The sequence below is a fragment of the Pinus tabuliformis genome, chromosome 1_2 (assembly GCF_031772625.1).
Source record: "Pinus tabuliformis cultivar Carrire ecotype Pingquan chromosome 1_2, CPIR1, whole genome shotgun sequence".
Lineage (NCBI taxonomy): Eukaryota > Viridiplantae > Streptophyta > Pinopsida > Pinales > Pinaceae > Pinus > Pinus tabuliformis.
Genome location: NC_142298.1, coordinates 82,588,693 through 82,609,832, shown reverse-complemented (window position 1 = coordinate 82,609,832; position 21,140 = coordinate 82,588,693). Strand labels below are relative to the sequence as shown.

The window sequence follows — 21,140 nt, the reverse complement described above, 5'->3', positions numbered from 1 at the left end:
GTATGCCATATATGCTCTTGTATATTCCATGGTACTTTGATCTTTCTTACAGGTACTCGGGCGTGAAGAACAAGTAAGGAGCGAGGCTTGGAGTGAAAGATTCAAAGTCATCTTCAAAGGATTGAGTGATCAACATCAGAACAAGGTAGGTTTCTCCTCCTCTTTGCATCTGTTAAACATAAACTAGGAAAATGTATGTTAGTTTGTTTAGTTTGTTTCTAGCCCCACTCATTGGGCTAGAGGGATCACCTTTGTCTGCAGAGGGGATTTTCCTTCACAACAATAATGCTTTATTAATGAATTCCCCAATGATTATCTGTATATCTCTATGACAAAATTTTAATTTATAATAGTTTATGTATCTCATTTTAATTAAAAAAATGATTAATGAAGGTGACTAGGTTCTCCAACCTAAGGTACTTGTTCATAACCTAATGCACTACATGTTGTTGCATGTTGTGTGTGTGTTGGTGGATAACTACCATAATGATCTAGGTGGTTGTTTGCATTCCTAGACAAAGGAGTTTTCAATGAAAAAATATCATCATTAGGAAGGTTCATTTATGTATGGGGATTTATCTCAATAAAAAATAATTATAAACAAGATGGAAAATACAATTTCTCATGAATTAGATACCAATTATATCTTATTTATCTAACAATTGTTTTCTTGGTCACTAGTGATCTTACAATGATCAAGGTTTATGCAAATGTAGATTAAGATTTCCTTACAGTTCATCTATGAATTTGTACACATAGATTAAGATTTCCTTAAAAGTCATCTATGAATTTGTACACATCCATCAAAACTCTCAATTGCATCTATAAATATCTTTGATAACGAGTTAGTATTGAAGCTATCTCAATCAAAGATTTTTATAAGACTCAATTATGATTTGTTTAACCTCAAATTTTCATAATATTCAACAAAGTGGAAGTTATATTTCTATACTTCATTGTTAATTTTTTTATTTTTCCGCGAGCTTATTAGCAAAGCTTAATCCCGAGAGTATCGAGAGAAAATGACCTCGTGACCTCCCTTTAACAAGGTAGTGTAACAACAAGAACTTGAACAATTTAGCTAACCTTCAAAACTATACTTCATTATTAATTATCACACACCTATCTCAATTAAAATTTAAATTATATATTGAAACATGAAAATTCACATATCCCATTTCAGAAAAGCAAGATTACACATTATCTTAAAACATATGTCTTTAAACATGTGCGTGAAACATTTGTATTATTCAAAACGATACTCACATAATAATAAAACAATATGTCACATAATCTAATTAAATGCCAAAACAACATCCACCTTAAAAATATCTATATATATATATATATATATATATATATATATGAAAAAATTAAACTTATTTAGAAAGTTAAAATAATTTTAATATTGTGGAGAATGAATGACATATATATAAAATGTGTTTCAATTATACTAATTTTTATTAAATTATGCATTTTATTATTTAATAAATTTTAAATAGGTTTAATTTTATTATTTAATAAATTATTTTTATTTTATTTTATTTTTTTTAATATTTTTTAAATTACTTTACTTATTTTATTTATATAAAAATTAATAATTAATTAAAGCTAAAAATATTGTAAATTATTTTAATAAAATATACCTTAAGTGTATTGTAAATTATTATATAAGTATATAAAAAATAAATTTAGAAAATGTGTATTGTAAATTATTTTAATAAGACATACCTTTTAAGTGAATTGTAAATTATTATATAAGTATATAAAAAATTAACTTAGGAAATGTGATTGAGTTGTTTACACTATTTTATATAATTTTTATTAAAAATATATAATAGATTGATTTTTTAAAAAATAAAATAAATCAATTTTTATTTTTTATTTTTTTCCATATATATTAATAATTAATTATAAAAATATTATAAAACTAGCATTCTAGTTGTCTTGATGATGGATCCCAGTTGGGATTTGAAACGTTGACAGAAAATGGTTCTTACTGTGGATTCTTCGGTAACTAAGTCGAAAGTAATAAACCACAACCACTTTACTCGAAAAAACTAGCATTCTAGTTGTCCTGATGATGGATCCGAGTTGGGATTTGAAACGTTGGCAGAAAATGGTTCTTACTATGGATTCTCCGGTAACTAAGTCGAAAGTAATAAACCACAGTCACTTTACTCAAAAAAACTAGCATTCTAGTTGTCCTGATGATGGATCCCAGTTGGGATTTGAAACGTTGGCAGAAAATGGTTCTTACTGTGGATTCTCCGGTAACTAAGTCGAAAGTAATAAATCACAGTCACTTTACTCGAAAAAACTAGCATTCTAGTTGTCCTGATGATGGATCCCAGTTGGGATTTGAAACGTTGGCAGAAAATGGTTCTTACTGTGGATTCTCCGGTAACTAAGTCGAAAGTAATAAACCACAGTCACTTTACTCGAAAAAACTAGCATTCTAGTTGTCCTGATGATGGATCCCAGTTGGGATTTGAAACGTTGACAGAAAATGGTTCTTACTGTGGATTCTCCGGTAACTAAGTCGAAAGTAATAAACCACAGTCACTTTACTCGAAAAAACTAGCATTCTAGTTGTCCTGATGATGGATCCCAGTTGGGATTTGAAACGTTGGCAGAAAATGGTTCTTACTGTGGATTCTCTGGTAACTAAGTCGAAAGTAATAAACCACAGTCACTTTACTCGAAAAAAACTAGCATTCCAGTTGTCTTGATGATGGATCCCAGTTGGGATTTGAAACGTTGGCAGAAAATGGTTCTTACTGTGGATTTTTCGGTAACTAAGTCGAAAGTAATAAACCACAGTCACTTTACTCGAAAAAACTAGCATTCTAGTTGTCCTGATGATGGATCCCAGTTGGGATTTGAAACGTTGGCAGAAAATGGTTCTTACTGTGGATTCTCCGGTAACTAAGTCGAAAGTAATAAACCACAGAGGTCTTAAATCCAGAGTGTAATAATTTTTTTTAATTAAACTTGAAAGTGAGATCTATATTGTTTGAGCCATTAATTTTAGGTTTTACTTATTTTATGTATTTTGATGTTATATTTTTTAATGATTTTATCTTTTATTTTCTTTTCAGTGACTTGATTATGAGGTGTTGGTTATTGTAAATTGTGCCATGCTAAAATCCTTGCTTTTTTATTAAAAAAGAGAGGGTTGGTTTTTAGTGAATTGTGCTCTCCAAAAATACTTTTTCTTTGATGAACTTTCTTTAATAACCACAACATAGGGTGGAGGAGAGGAAGAACATAGAAATTTGAGAATTGTACAATATATAAAATTTTGGAAGTTCTAATAAAACCGAAACCCCACCTATTGTTTTTACATAGTTAGTTCTATTTATAGAAAATAATCCTTGAGAAGGCAAAGTAGTCATGTCTTCACTACTCTCACTGTTCTAGTTTGTAAGTATCCAAACAACATCACAATCTGCAATAATATACTTTCATTGCTTTTTCAACACTTTTTTAACCAATCTCTCCATCCATTTTCATGTAAAACTCCTCCATTCATTCTCATGTAAAATCTTTTCTAGTGCAGGGTACAACAATAATGAATAAATGATGAAGCTTCTTAGTTTAATGGGTAAATCAAAGCTGCAAGGAGTTTTGTTACATAGTTGCATTTGTTCTTGGAATAACAACCATGGAGAACCTCACACTTCTAACATGCCCTTCAAAGACCACAACAACACCTCTAGTTGTTATTGCCTCCTTTGCTTGTATATAACTACTAATAAATTTGTATGTAATGTTGTACTTAAATATGCATATTGTGATTAGTCAAATCAAATATGGTCATAGAAATAAATAACCCTATGGCTTTCAATGTGCCTAGGAAAGGTTAGATGGACCTTAATTTGTATCTAATTTAGAGGTCAATCCTAAGAGTGCCCTTAGGTGGGCCTTACCTAAGGTCCTGAGGGAATATAAGAAAGCTATCCAAAACCAATTGATATATATATATATATATATATATATAGAGTTATATATTCTTCATATATGTCTATATATATAGTGTTACTATATATATGTCTATTCTTCATATATATATATATCATATATATATGCCTATGTCTATACATATATATATATATATATATATATATATATATATATATATATATAGATATAATGTCAAAATAGAGTTACAATATTCTATTCTTCAAAAGGCCTATACAATAGCTAGAATGAACATGAGGACTAAAATTGATTACAATGCTAGTTTGAGGTTGAGCCTCAATGATCAGGACCTCAAATTTGCCAAAAGATAAAAGTGTCAGAATCTTGATAATCTTAGCTTTAGATCGAAGAGCTCGACATTCTGAATCTAATGGTGTGAACGGCACTCAAATTCGAGCTCGTATGCATAAGTTAGAGCAAGTCAAAGTTCAGGTTTGAATTGGACACATGGAAGGATTGGATGACATGGAAAAAGTCCCAATGGGGAAGCGCCAAATGGCAAGTTGCCATTGGGTCCCGCATATCGCATATCGTGGAAAACAGAGGTCGTGGGTTAAGAATCATCCCCTAAGCAGCGCTAATTTGTGATTAGTGATATCGCATATTGCAAATCGGAGGTGGACGAGTGTTATAGAATCGGCCCCTGACGAAGTCCGGTTGCAATGCGAAAAAATTGCAAATTGAAGTGGGAGCATGAAGTAACACCCCGGGTGCCGCTGATTACGATTTACGATTGGGGGACTTTCGAACAGGATATTGTTATACATTGTATTTTATAACCTCGACAGTTCCGTTACTATCGCAATGTATGGACTTTGATATCCGCCGAGGGAAAGTGCCGATTGCGATTGTGATGGGGTCCCTGGATGCGATATGCTATATGTTTTTTTTTATAATCCCGACAGGTCCGTGTATCTTAGAGTACCTGTTGTTTGGACTTAGGACTATCTATTGATGGTTGAACTTCTACGATTGCGAGTTGTGACAGAGCTGCGGAACCGTCGCCTTTTCTGCCGGACTGACCACTTTGTATGTGACCACTTGACCTTAACTGCGAGATAGGCTTGAAAGTTGGCGGGACCGCCGATTTCAGCGGAACTGCCAGATTTGGAGGAGAGAATTGTGGAAAGACTGACAAAAGTCATAAATAAGGCAATTTTTGACCAAAGGGGATGAAAAAAGAAGCTAGATAGCCATTTTGGACATTCTGACCTCATCGGAACAGGTTTTAGGATCAAAGAAGCACTATTGGATAGGCTTTTTGAAAAGTGAAGCCTATGGGTGCCATGGTCAACCAGAGTGTTGATTCAGTTTAAGGAGTATGAAGATGGAGATGACCTTGCAGGGGTCTTCCAATCTCCATGTGCTTTCTACAACAATAATTACAGTAGTGATGTAGCTTTATTTCTTCTTTTCTTTATATGTGTTTGGAGAAAGAGACTTGTTTAAGTACTTCAAGTGGATTGTAGTACTGTTTATGCTCTTGGAAGTTGGAGTATGGGGTATTGGTGTAAGATGCCTATGTTTGTTCAAGGTTTACATGTTTAACTATAGGTTAACATGTGTATGGAGTGAGAAATTTTGCAGAAGTTGTTTCTTTGAAGGAGAAACTAGCCATTCCATTTCAGCGGTTTATGTACTCTTCTTTTGTAGATATTAAGCATAATGAGAAGGGGTCATGCCTTTAGATTTGATCCAAGGAGATGTAGCCCAAGAGGGGTGAACTCCTTTAACAATAGATGGTGTATTATTGTTTGATGCATGTTTCTATTCAGTGTTTTGGTTTCATGTTTTAAGTTTTTTTCATGAAACTAACTTAAGTAAACGCACATAAAATTCATGTTTTTACTGGCTATTTTGGAATTCAGACCTCAAGCACATTTTTTATATTCTGAATGGGGAATTAGCAAAGCATTACTAATCTGCTCCATTTCAGATCACTCAAGTTCCCTTTTTCTACAAAACAATCACGAACACATCCCCTTCAATCATCCATTGGTTGAAGGGTTTTGTTTCTCTCCAAATCCCAAGATTTTAGGGCCTTGGTTCTAGGAACCAATCCCTTCAAAATATTTGATATCTTGACTCATGGAGTGCACTCGAGTGGATTGGAAATTCCTTGAAAGATGTGTCAGCTTTAGTGGGAGGTTGAGTGGGATAGGATAGATGATTCTTCTCATAGCTTTTGGGTAAATTTCTTCCTAAATTTGACTTGCAGGATTAGCTTAACACATACATTTTCATGAAATCAAACATTATTGATAAAATAAACTCATCTAATTATCCACTCATATTCTTCCATATTCACTACAAAAATCACACTTTTATAATATTTTTGGCATAAAAGGTGGGTTTTCTTAGTCCAAAAGTGAGTTTTATATGGGCCTTATGATCTACATTATATGGGCCCATTAGGCTCTCCCACTCACCTTATGAGGGTTCTTTATATTTCCAATAGAACTTTCTCTCTCTCAAGTGAAGTGAAGAAGTGTCTTTGGCTCCTTAAATAAAGAGTCCAACTACAAACATGTGGTTATTAACAAATAAGATAGAGCTCAAAATGAAGGATCTCAAGGACTATCATAGTAGCATAAATTTATAATTTCTTCCACTTCAAATGCTACTATGGTGGTCTCTAATTTATGGGAAAGCTTCAAGCTCATTTAGGAATAGCTTCAATATGAATGGTCTCCATTTGATTTGTATTTCCCCATGCCTAAAGGGACATACGACCACCAAAGTACTTGGATTTTAGTGGGGATGGAGCTCAAGGCTCTCTAGCACACCAATTTCAAAGTACCTTTGAGGGGATTTCATGCGTTTATTGCAACAAAGGTGTTTGATCTTGTCATGTTTATAGACTTGTGTGACTATGGAAGGAATACCTATGTCAATCATGCAAAACAACAATGAGTAAGTCACACAAATGAATAGATACACATTTTCCATAGTTTTGGTTTCTTTGCTAAGGTGCTATATAATTTCCATCTAGTAACACTATTATGCTTTATTGATGAATTTCTCGATGATCACCTGTATATCTCTATGAGAGAATTTTAAGTTATAATAGTTTATGTATCTCATTTTAGTTACAAAAGTGATTAATGAAGGTGACTAGGTTCTCTAACCAAAGGTACTTGTTCATCACCTATGCACCACATGTTGCATGTTGTTGTGTGTGTTTGTGGATAGTTACCATAATGATCTAGGTGGTGGTTTGAATTATTGGATAAATAAGTGTTCAATGAAAAAACATCATCATCAACGGGGTTCATTTATGTATGGGGATCTATCTCAATAAAAAATAATTATGAACAAGATGGAAAATAAATTTTCTCATGAATTAGATATCAATTAATATCTTATTTATCTAACAATTGTTTTCTTGGTCCATTGGTGATCTTACATGAATAAGGGCTATGCAAATGTAGTTTAAGATTTCCTTACAAGTCATCTATGAATTTATACACACCCATAAAAACTCTCAATTGCATCAATCAATATCTTTGATAACAAGTTAGTATTGAAGCTATCTCAATCAAAGATTTCTATAAGACTCAATTGTGATTTGTTTAACCTCAAATTTTCATAATATTCAACAAAATGGAATTCATATTTCCATACTTCATTGTTAATTATCACACACTTTATCTCAATTGAGATTTACAGGAGAATATTTATATCAGGCAAATCCACCAAAAGGGACCACTTCTTGCCTATTCAACCATGAAGCCTGATCTGGAAAGCCTAGAGAGAGTTGAACTTGTGACTTCTAAATAGCAAAAATACTTTAACAAAAAAAACTCAAATAGTTGAACTAATCCTTGAAGCTAATTAAACTTAAGTTATATATTAAGATATAAAAATTCACATATATCATTTAAAAAAAAACATTAGACACTCTCACAGAGACATATATGTTTTTAAACATAAATGTCTAACATTTATATTATTCAAAATTGTAATCACATAATAATAAAAAACCATTATATCATATAATTAAATACAATTTTTTTTATATCATATAATTAAATACGAAAATGACATCTACCTTGAAAAAATTATATTCATGAAAATCTAAACTTATTCAAATGGAAAAATAATATTAATATTATGAAGAATGAATCTTGCACTATGTTGAAATGATATTTTATAACATATATGTAAAACCAATTATAGATTATTGTAAGGAAAATTATTGAGATAAATCTGAAAATGTAATTAAGTATAATAATTTTTTATTTTTCTAATTAATAAAACTTTTTATGGTTAAAATATATATTTTATTATTTATTGTATGTTAAATGATTTTATCTTTATTATTTAATAAATAAAATATATATTTTTCAAAATAAAATATATATTTTTAAGAATAGAGTTATTTTCAAATTTTTTAATTTACTTTTATTTATTTATATAAAAATAAAAATTAATAATTAATTAAATGAAAAGATAAGGTAAATTATTGTAATGAAAATGAACTTGGAAATGTGATTTGTTTATACTATTTTATATGGACCATATTAATAATATAATGTGATTTGTTTATACTATTTTATATGATTTTTATTTTTAACATATTAATAATATCTATTATTTAAGAAATATTTTCCTAAATATAAAATAACATTTTTAATAAAAAATTATTTTCCAAATTTGATTTTTGTTATAAGTTACATCAATCATAAAAGCATTTAACTTATTTATTTATGTAAAAATTAATAACTAATTATATAAATATTAAAAACTATTATAATATAATTTTATTTTGAACTTGAAAGTGATATATATATATATATATATATATATATTTACGTTTTACTCATTTTCACTGTTTTTATGTTATACTTTTATTTTCTCTCCGTTCCCAGAGTACCCTGATTCTGATGAGTTGGTTCTTGCAAATTGTGCCCTGCTAAAATCCTTACTCCCAGCTTTTAACATATTCAATAAGGAAAGAGTTGGGATTTAGTGAATTGTGCCCTACAAAAAAATACCTTCTCTGTGTAATAAACATTACTCCCAGCCTTTTACATATTCAATAGGAAAGAGTTGGGATTTAGTGAATTGTGCCTTACAAAAAATACCTTCTCTGTGATGAAATTTCCCTAATAAACACAACATAAGGTGATGAAAATTCCCTAATAAACACAACATAAGGTGAATTGTGCCCTACAAAAATACCTTCTCTCTGATGAAATTTCCCTAATAAACACAACATGGAGGAGAGGAAAAACAAAAACTGGGGAATTGTACAATATATAAAAATTTGGAAGTTCTAATAAAACTGTAACCCCATCTATTGTTTTTACATAGTCAGTTCAGTTCTGTTTATAGAAAATAATCCTTGAGAAGGCAAAGTAGTCATGCCTTCACTACCCTCAATGTTCTAGCTGCAAGTATCCAAAAAACATCATAATCTGCAGTAATCTACTTTCATTGCTTTTTCAACATTATTTTGACAAATCTCTCCATCCTTTTTCATGTAAAACTCCTCCATTCATTCTCATGCAAAATCTTTTCCAGTGCAGGGTACAACAATAATGAATAAATGATGATGCTTTATGGGTAAAGCAAAGCTGCAGGGAGTTTTGTTACAGAGTTGCATTTGTCCTTGGAATAGCAGCCATGGAGAATCTCACGCTTCTGACCTGCCCTTCAGAGACCACAGCAACACCTCTAGTTGTCATTGCCTCCTCTGCCTGTATATAGTTATTAATAATAAATGTGTATGTAACATGGTAGTTAAATATGCATATATGATTAATCAAATTTGGTCATAGAAATAAATAACCCTATGGCTTTCAATAAGCACAGAGCAGTGCTTGCATCATCTCAATATTGCCTGTGCAGTAATTTTACTGAAAGTCTAAAACTACTTCTACCTGATGGCGCTGGCGTCTAAGCTGAAGAATATTCATTGCTCGAGCCATTATATAGCAGGGAAGAAGAAACCCAGCAGCTCTCAACAGGAAAAGCTATATTCAAAATGGAACCAAATTGTTATCAAACATTCATCCACAGTGCCATCATATTCGTGAAAAAAAGGCAATAATACGGGCACTCACGATGAAGAAAACTGAAGAATCCTCATCTATAGTAGCTGCAGCGATGGACAGAGCATGACGAAGAAGTAACAGCACCAATAACTGCATGAGAACAGCCATCCATTTGCAAAAACGTTGACAAAAACCAAAAAGAAGAAGGGAAAAACAGAGAAAACAGAATTTGCAGGGTAGTAGTTAAGTGCAGTCTAATCATTACAATGAAGGCTGCAGAACGGCAGCAGGCAGCTGTGTTGGAATGCATTTCTGAAAAGTCATCATAATCAACATCAACAAAATTTTGGCCCATTAATATGCTTGAATCTCCCACCTCATCCTCATTATCGTTATATCTGCAACCATAACAAAAACAAGAAGAAGTCCATGACGATGAATGGAGTGTCTATTTCAAAAAATTGAATGTTCTAATTACTATTCATTCCAAAAACTTCTCAACAATATGAGAATATAACTCCAAAAACTTCTCAACAATATTACTATATAACTAACTGTTAAAATCTTTACTCCAAAATATGATTAGAAATCCATGATGATGAGTGAAATGCCTATTTCAAAAAAGTTATATACCAACTAATTGTGAAAATCTTCACTCCAAAATATGACTAAAAGTTTATAACCTTGAGTGAAATACCAATTTCAAAAAAATTGAATGTTCCCAAGCAATACATACAATTTACTTTGAAAAAAAGTCTTAACAATATGACTAACTGTTTGTGGAAAATTTCACTCCAGAATACGACTAACTATGAAAATCTTCACGCCAGAAAAACCAATAAAAATCTGAAATGTTTCTTATATATGGAAATCAATGTGACCAGACAGAGACCGGAGGTCTCCTACCAAGGGGGTTGACTTCTATCACTCCCCAAATAGAACCTCAGGTTCACTATCTCTCCCAACCAAGGAGAAAATGAATTTACAGACCTTAATATCAAACCCAAATTTTCTGACTAGCCATTCAACACATATTCCAGTCATTTTTATCTAAACTTTTAAACACCAGGTTGGAAGGGCCTAATAGCACTTACCTTGGATTGACTGAAGTAGGCCTTGGCAGTGCAGTGTATCCACTCTTATAAGGCTGGAATCATTTCGCCAATATTATTTCTCAGTGCAACTGAAATCAGCAAATGGTGCACCAGTAACAGATTTTAGCAATTAGAATTTAGGGGAAACTGAAGTTTACCTGATGACAAATTTCACAGGTGGTGTCCCCTTTTTCGTTGCACCAACGTTGAACGCACTTGCGATGGGCGAACTTCACACCAATATTCAAATCAATCAGAATTCATAACTTGAAGTATAAGTCAATGTCAAATATAAAATACAGACAGATAAGATTTTTTTTTTCAAGGAGAAAGAAATTAGCCTTCTTCTTAGTCTCAAGGTTAAAGTAAGGTTGTTGGTACCAGGTTAGTCCATAGGTACACTAACTTACTCAGAGAGAGTTCACAAGGGTCAAAGCTAATATAACAATATTCATAATCACAAAACTATTACAACTATATTTAGAGCTAATCATATAATCATAACATGTCACTGCAGGGATTTGAATCTGGGAATCTGAGTGGAGAAGATAACAACCATTCTTTCAACCACCAGATATCATGTTACTGCCTCCAACCACCAGATATCATGTTACTAGCAAGGATTTGAATCTGGGCGAAGAAAATAACAACGATTTCCCAAACCCAATTGACTAAAGAGATAAAATTTTATAAAGTTGGAAGTGGTTTTAAAATGTCATAAACCCAAAACTTATAAAGTTGGAAGTGGTTTTAAAATGTCATAAACCCAAAACTTGTAAAAATTGCAACAACCTTGACACTTCCAGAGCAAGCGCAGGGGACTTCAAGGTTGAAGATTTCTTCCTCCTCTTGGCATATTCTACACTCAGCAAGGCCTTGTGGGGATGCTGAGTTCCACCATATCTCTTTCTCTTCAGGATCATCTGAAGCTGCTCTAATGGTTATGGAGTGATCATCTGGCCGATCATATACAGGACAAGCACAATCCATCACAGCAGCAGAAGAAGAAAGGACATTGATTTCATGTATTGGGAAGGAGCAGTGCTCGTTCATGGCGTCCTTCCTACGAAACAAATTTATGTTTTGCAGAGATTCAAAGTTCAAACAAGACTAGACTAAAGTCATGACTGCCATCAGAGCAGTTTTTTTTCAGAAGACTGTCAATAGTCTGCCTCGATCCCCAAAATCTCACCTGCCTCAAATATACTTCCACCCCTGTGAGACCGCTGATTTTATTAGAAAAGCGAGCTGAGGGGCGTAGGGAAGGAGCAGGTAGTGGAAAAGCCTGCGGTATTGAATTAAAAAACTTGTGAGTTTTTCAAATTGACTGGGTAGGGTGGACGCGGTCAACAAGAAAAATTAGAGGTAAATAGGACACATAAGAAGTGTGTAGGAGAGAGAGAAAGTGAGCGCATTCTCATGATGCGTCCTGCAGAGGGCATGGAAATTTGATGTGAAAACGACACGTTTTGTTTTTTACCATGTCCCTCTTCTCCCCTTCCATTTTCATCCTGTTCTATAACTAGCCTGAAACTGTCATAGTTTTGCCTCAAAATGGCCAAATGGGAATGTGGAAGTAAAATTAGTACAGGAATGCTACTATGGAAATACTAAAATGAGATGAGTGGAGGAATACATAAAATTAGTATAGGATGCAGTGTGGAAATACTAAAATGAGATGAGTGGAGGAATAAATAGGTAAAAAGATGCATATGTATTAATTTTAGTTTATAATAGTTTTAGATATTTCATACTTATTTCACAGTTCGTTTAGTATAGACATTTGATATTCATTTTACAGATTATTTCACAGATTTTTTAGTAGTAGGTTGTTCATATTTTTCATATTTTTTTCAGAAATAGTAAGACATTTCATACTCATTTCATAGTTTTTCTAGAAACAATAATATTTCATGAATTTAAATTGTGAAAGCTCCATAGTTTTTCTAGAAGCAATAATATTTCATGAATTTAAATTGTGAAAGTTTACATTAGCAAAAAGTGTATCTATTTTAATTTTTTTGGTTGAAATTCAATGATACAAATTTTGGTGAAATCATTATTTTTCATTATTTGAAATGTATAAATGGATTCAGACCCTTGAAAACCCCATTTGTTGGCTACCACTATAACACCAATAGTATATCCAATAGCCCACAAAGCTAGAGACGTCTTAAACCCCACAACGGAGCTCTATCCATTGGTCACCTACTCTTCAAGCCTTATCACAATTAGCTAACATGTCCCTCACAAGAATTGAAACTATGTAGAGAGATAACAAACAATTATCTCAACCACAACGGAGCTCTATCCATTGGTCACCTACTCTTCAAGCCTTATCACAATTAGCTAACATGTCCCTCACAAGAATTGAAACTATGTAGAGAGATAACAAACAATTATCTCAACCACTTGGTTTAAACCAATGGAACATTCAAATACTTCATAATTGTTAATCAAATATGACTTTTTTTGGGATGCATCAATGTTGCCATTGAAATATTTGCAAGGGCTAAAGTGCACACATATATATTTTTGATTATGGTGAATGATAGTGGTATCTGCATATCGAACCAATCTTCAAAGTTGTGTTAACATTAGTTTCTAACATTGTGTCATTAACAAACTTGAACCAACAAAGAAAATCGATTAATTTATATACACATATTGTCATGCCTCAATGACATTTTCATCATGCTTTGAATTGTGTGTGATTGATGAAACTGTACCCCACACCACTTTCCTCTGAAAATTTAGTAGGGTGACAAAGTTGCCATTGTAGAGCACAACCACATCACCTAACATTTTAGGTCACCACACCATTTTCCTCCTTTGAAAATCTAGTAGGGTGATGAAGTTGTCATGGTAGAGTAGATACAATATGGCCATGCACAGAAATTGATATGTGTGTGTGTGTGTGTGTTTGTGGCATACGAGAAATTGTACAGGAAATCAACCTCATGACTCGATGCTTAGATAAAGAAAAAAACTATATTTTTTGGCAAATCTTTAACTGCAATAATTCCTAAATCAAAATTGATAAAGATATTTTAAACTTAATCATTAAATTAAATTCATTATTAATAAAATTTGAAAAAAAGCTAAAAATTAAAGTTGTGATATTGGAAATTACTTATATAATTATATTATTATAATAATTCAACAACATGCTCAATATCTTTCTCATCTTTCTAAATAGCACTAATATGCTCTTAAATTTTAATAAAAAGTCACTAAAAATACTTTTTACTCATATACTCAATCCTCTTTGTGTATTTGTTAAATAAATCCTTCATATCCTTAAACAAATATAAAATATCATATTTAAATTTATGAATAAAGAAAACATATATCATATAACAATTAATCATCAAGTCGGCCTGGAGTATGCCGTAAAACTGCTTCTGCTTGGCTAAGAGCTCGTCTTCCTCGGACGTAAGGAAACAGGTTAACGGCCCAAGACCCAGAGGCATCTGGCAGGAGTGAAAGCCTGCTCCCTTACGGACCACCAGCGGGTTATTACAGGTGGCGTGGTTTTCCTTGATAACAGTGATGAGTCAAACTGACATTCGCGGATAGCAGCCAGAGATGGCTGTCCTCACTGTTGGTTTGACACCTGAGTTTGATAGGTTTTGCCACCTTCGGAAAAAAAAAAAAAAAAAAAACAATTAATCATCAATTCAATCTACACACAATCCCCTTTTTCATAATCACAAAATCATTATAATGCATATATCATTGTATTTACACAATACCTATTCAAAAGGCTACCATTACTATCCCTCCTTTTTTCCAGAATACAATGCAGGTATCACTGTGTTAAACATAATACATATTTAAATCCCAACCATGGTATTTTATGGTTCAAAATGAAAGTATTAATAATAATATCAATGAAAAGGCCATTGAAAAGGCCATCGGTGATAGTGATGGCCACAATGACTTTTAAACTACACAGGCAAGTGAATGTTTTAAACTCCACAACAAGTGAATAGAAAAATATTTTTTACTAAATTTAATCATACCTTACCCCTGATTATAGGTTCCAATGTAGTTATTTTAGTTATATATATATATTTTTAAGATAAATCCATATCATCATGACCAATATGCCATGTTAATATTATAAATGTTCCTAAATTAAATATATTTATTTAAAGTGTCCATAGAACGAGAAAAATAAAAATTACATTAAGGATAGTTATTTTCCAACATAAAATACTGACTTAGTTTGATGCAATAACGCGTTCTACGTCCTTGAAAAATTAGAAAAATGTTTATTATATTCATACAATAACTTTTAAGTCTACATTGTCTTTGTCTAAATAATATATATTTGATAGACTTTAGTCATTGGGTAAACCCATGTTAATAGATACCTACTCAAGCAATCTTTGTCACGATGTCAACCTCTCTGTAAATTGTGTTATGATCACTTACAAAACTATTGCACTCTTTTCAACTTTTTAAAATACATGATATATAATGCTTCTTTAGGGGAACTTTGTCTCTCACTTTAATGTATAATGATTTATGAGAGACAATTTCACTCTCAGTTCAAAAATTCAAACCACTAGTATGGAACTTTGAACCATCAAACTCTATGATGGGACCGTGTTTGTCAATTTCTAGAGTAAAGTGGCACTCTCCATGCTTAGGGGTCAACACATTTAAATAATGCCACCCCGTTGTATTATATTTATGTGAATAATACATCTTTGGAGCAAATGAAATTTCATTGATTTCCTAAAAGGCATGATTAGTGTTTTCCACCATTAAAAAAGATTTCTACCCTTTCATATTATTTTCCACCATTATAAAAGATTTCTACCCTTTCATGGCAAGCATGCCCTTTTAGAGCATAGATGCCAATATAATGTCAACAAAGGTCACATTAATGATCAGATAGTGATCTGAGGCAATCATGTAAAATTTGAGGCAATCATGTAAAATTTGAGGCAATCATATAAACAGTGGTAAATGAGGTGGTGGTGGGAAACCATTGCCACTCAATTATAAAAAATGGGTTAGAAGCATGTACATAATGTATCATAACATTATCATAAGTTAATGGTGGTAAATTTCTAATAAATTGGTTATTTATTAGTCTCTATTTTGTTGGGACTATAATATTTGCCTCATGCTCAAAGTGCGTTGACTTTGCATTATTTGGCTATATTTTTGCAATTTTAACTGAAGTTTTAGGGAAATGCTTAATATTTCTATTTTTGCATAAATTCAAAAATATTTTTCTAATTTTCAGCAAATCTTATTTCTATTTTCTAATTAATTGAGGGATTTCTGATGGGACATAATTCCCTTGGTGGGGGGCATTTTATTTTTAGTATTTGTTAGTGCCTGACAATTCATTTTAAAATTAAAATAAAACTAATTTTGTGAGTTGCTATTCTGTTGGTGAGTGCTCTGACATTGACATTGTTAAGTTAGTGCTCTGCTCAATGATGCCATAAGTGATGCAGTAGCAGATTCTTTGCATAGGCCCGTGGGGGGAAGGGAAGTTGAAAAAATCTCCAATTAATATTATTAAGTTTCCTTGTGTGGAGCTTTTACTGTGTTAAGGACAAAGTATGTGAGGGAGAATGAGGGTCCTTTGCATAGGCGGGGGTGCTCTGACACTGACACTATTTTGTTACTGCTATGCTCAATGATGTCATAATTAATGCGATTGTAAATCCTTTGCATAAGCTGGGGGGGGGGGACTAAAAAAAATTCGAATTGATATTATTATGTTTAATTGTGTGGAGATTTTACTATGCGGAAGACGAAGTATGTGTGGGAGAATGGAGCATGTGTAAGGGAACATGGTCCTTTTCATAAGCGGGGGTGCTCTGACACTCACGTTGTGGCTAAAAGTGAAGCTTTTACTATGTGGAGGATGTCGTGATTTCAGATCTTAGATGTCAATTCATGACTTAGATTCCTTATTGCTTTTGACACATTATATGTAGGCATGTTGGCTATGAAAGAAATTTGTTAATGTTACTCTTTACATTGATCACTTTTCCTCTAATTTTCCCTTTTATGTTACTAAATATGTCATTGGAACTTTGACATGCGATCTTTATTTGGTGCATACAATAGCCCATTAGAAAGGTGTATCCAAGGAGAACAACTTTTGAATCCAACAAGCTATTACTTTAACTGTTGGGCTACAAATGATCTTGTTGCAATAATTATTGTAACCATTGGACTATAAAAGATGCTTGTATTATGCAATATTAAATAAAATGTATTTTCAATCCGTGTGAGGAAGAAGTGTTGTGCGGTAAAACGAATATGTGAACCATACTACGAGTGAGTCAATTGAGTAGCAATTTGTGTCATGAAAAGTTTGGTCTATGTGTGCAAAACTAAACAATGTATGAAACACCCCCATGTTTCCTTGTGTGAAGCTTTTACTATATGAAGGACAGAGCATGTGCTAGAGAACGAGGTTGCAAAGATGACTTTATTATGTAGAGACAAAATTATTTTTAAACTCTTTTCTATTTAAAACTTTTACATATATAACTATGCGAAAAAGAGTTGCATAAAGTTGTGAATATGTGCAAAATGAAGGATGTGTAGAGGACGGGTATTTGTGGGAGAACAAAGGTCAAAATACAAAACTAAGATATGCAGAGGATGGGGTATGTGTGGTAGAATGGAGGCACAATGATGAGTTTATTCCGCAGAGACAAAATTGATTTTAAATTGTTTTCCATTTAAAATTTTTATAGATGTATCTATGCAGAAGAGAAGTTGCATAGAGCTATGAATATGTGCAGAAGGATCTTTTAATTATAATGTGTTTTAACTATTTTGGAGTTAGTATATGGGAAATTTGACTGCCGCATTTATTATTATAGTTATCTCTATGTAATTAGGAACACTTCAATTTTTTTTATTAGTAGATTGTGCAGAATGTGGAGGTCCATACAATGCAAACTTGAAAGCTTTGTTTGCACCCTAGCAGAAGGCCAGTGGTTATATTATTATTAATAGATTGTATGGAGTGCAGAGGTCAACACAATGAAAGCTTGAAAGCTTCTTCTGCACAATGGATTTCCTCTATAGTCTTGCACATATGCATTTGTGTTATTTTGAAAGTATACGTTAGTATTAATATTTTAATGCTTTGAAAATCATACTCCTAGATTTTATATTTTAATGCTTTTGTGACTTTCTCATTTTGTCTACACATCAGTACATTGACTGGAGATGTGCATAGGTGTGTAGTTAGTGAATTGAATGATGAGAGGGCTGGTATTTACCCACAGTGGTGTTTTCTATTGATCAGAGGACAAACATCGGGACGATAAAAAACTTGGATGGCAACTTTATCTCTGTAACATGTTTCAGATGAAAAGTAGTAGCAAGTGGTGAATTCTAGGGAAATGAGTCTGCAAGCATTTGAAATAGCTAGTATAATGCAGGAAAAATGCTATTTGTAGTAATACAAATAACTCATTTTGTCTCAATTACATTTGTCAAATAGTAGAATGTGTAATGTTTACTCTTTACAGTATATTTCATTCATAATGTTGTGATATTGCACATAAATTTCTCGTCAACAAATTTCTTTTGCACACACATCCTTGCTTCTTACATTTGTGAATTAAATACTATGAAGGGACAAACATTAGGACGATAGAAATATTTGGATGCTAGCTTTATCTCCGATACAAAGATTTCATGACATATGTCAGACACAAAAATGCAACATGTGGTGATTTATAAGGACACAAGTCGACCATTTGAAATTATTAGTGGAGAAAGGAAAGAAGATATTTGCTTATATTGGTAGGAGCCTTTTCTAATTGATTACATATTTCAAATAGTAGATCATGTAACATTTTCTCTTTGCAAATTGTGTTTAAAAGCTTGGAGTATTGTGCGAGCTTCTATTTCCTTACATAAACTGTTATCTTTGAAGCTGAGGTTGCATAAAATCACATCCTCGACTTCAATAGTGTCTCAATGGCATCTCTATTAATTCAGGGTTGGTAACAATCATGCAAAAATATAGAAGCTCTACAATACTACCAACTTTTAACTGATTCACCTTTGGCAGTTTTCTATTTGCATTTGACAGTTTCTTAGTTGATTATCATGATCATAGGTAGTTTGAACTTATTTTATATGGTAAATTCATGTTTCTTATGACATGTATAACCATGATATTAAAGCAGTGGAAAAGTATAGAGTAAATGCACACGATGGTGATTAGATTTGGTATGTTCAATTGCTAATTATTGAGCGTGTTGTGTGTAATAGTTTTGACACGAGTAATAGTAACAGTTGCGGGAGAACGGGTGTGCGGAGCAAGGAACATAACCTTTTTCATTGCAATGTTTTGTATGTGCATATGCATTCAATATTATTGAATTTCATAGCAAGAGGATGTTATTAGAGGTTAACATTCGAAGACTGGAAACATTAGGTTTTTTAACAAATCTGTAAACATAATACTAATAAGAGATTTTCCTTATGTGAAGCTTATAATGAAAGTACTTATGTGGGGTTTGGATACATTGTAAATGATGGCTAATTAATTAGCGTAATGTATGTGGATGTACAAAGTGTTAGTTTTTGTTCCTTGACTTGTGTAATTTACTCAAAGTCATTGGTTTTTTATTTCGAATGAATTCTAATGTTAAATGGAATTTTCCCTCACTATAGTAGCGATTTCAAATGCTTGTTGATTTGTTTCCCTAAAAATCACTACCTGCTACTATTTTGCATTTGAAACATGTTACATTTTTTTTTTTTTAATTTTTTAATTTTTAATTTTTAATTTTTTTTTTTAATTTTTAATTTTTAATTTTTAATTTTATTATTATTATTATTTTTTATCGAAGATAAAGTTGTCATTCATATTTTTTATCGTTCTGATGTTTTCTCTCTTATTAAAAAAAACACCACCATGGGTTAATATTAGTGCTTTCAGCATTCAATTTACTGAATACACACATGCACATGTCCTTATTCAATATATTGATGCATACAATGGATTAACGTTTCCCATCTTTGTTGTGCACATACATTCCCCCGCAAAACACTACTTGTTCGCATGCATTGAAAAAACACTTAATCTAATATTGCATAACAATAATAAGTATTTAATCCACAAAATATTTGTTATTTCTAGTTTACAAATAACTTTTTCCATTTGTGCCTGCTACATTACGAATTAAAGTTTTTGTTTCTAGTAATCAAATTCATTTCATGTCTACAGAATAAAGTACCCTATGCACCCTATCCTCCACACATCTTTCATTTTGCATAGATTCACGGTTCTATGCAACTGCTCTTTCACATAGCTAAATATTTATAGGCTTGACATAGGCATTTGATTCATATGTGTATGCAATTTCTCTTTCGCATAGCTAAATCTATACAAGTTTTAAATGGAAGAGTTTAAAATTAAATTTGTTTGTGAGGAATATGGTCCCCAGTGCATCGAAATTGCGTGTCAAGTTGTGTGAGAGATAGGTATGCGAAAGAAATGTGTGGGGGAATATATGTGACTCTATCTAGCTGGGTCGAACATGTGTTGACAATTATCTTTGCGCTGTAATGTTCAAAATAGTGTGTCAAGTCATTCATAAATCAAATTTGGTTCAATTTTACATAGTAGTGGGGACCAACTGTTAAGTCAATTCGTCATAGAAGGTAGTTGAATACATGTCTGCATAATATTTATTTGTGAATGTCCTTGCACAATTTACTATTTATAGCTATTATTGATAGTTTTAAGATAACTACCATGATCACATCCATAGTCTAACAAGACTTCAAATTTGTCCCAAAAAACAATGGAAATTTTGACATGCTCTTGATAAAATATGACATAGATTTTTTGTATCTGAAGGTTACAACTATCAACTTTCAATATCTTGGGTGTTGATGGGGTTTTTTATGATGTCGAATCCATTTCCACTATAAAAAACATGATTCAAACATGCGTACTGCTAGATTTTTGTTGAAAACAAAACTGTCATATTCCGATGATTTTTTGTCATGCGGGAAAATTTGTCGCCTCAGTAAACATTGCCTATTA

At 32.2% G+C, this 21,140-nt stretch overlaps 1 protein-coding gene across 2 annotated transcripts; it reads right to left on the bottom strand.

Moving 5' to 3' along the window:
* Window positions 1-9,155: 9,155 nt before the first annotated feature.
* On the bottom strand, window positions 9,156-12,394 carry LOC149204537 (uncharacterized). Of its 2 annotated transcripts, none has more exons than XM_089393310.1 (7): window positions 11,870-12,394; window positions 11,236-11,307; window positions 11,078-11,130; window positions 10,249-10,381; window positions 10,053-10,133; window positions 9,870-9,962; window positions 9,156-9,640 (listed from the first exon to the last, which is right to left on the bottom strand). In XM_089393310.1, exons 1-7 carry the CDS (start codon window positions 12,128-12,130, stop codon window positions 9,623-9,625), a joined length of 711 nt encoding a protein of 236 aa, XP_089249436.1. In that variant the 5' UTR covers window positions 12,131-12,394; the 3' UTR covers window positions 9,156-9,622. The 2 variants fall into 2 exon arrangements, with proteins under 2 accessions (XP_089249436.1, XP_089249435.1); XM_089393309.1 differs by having other exon boundaries at window positions 9,161-9,686; window positions 11,870-12,392.
* Between the last annotated feature and the right edge of the window lie 8,746 nt (window positions 12,395-21,140).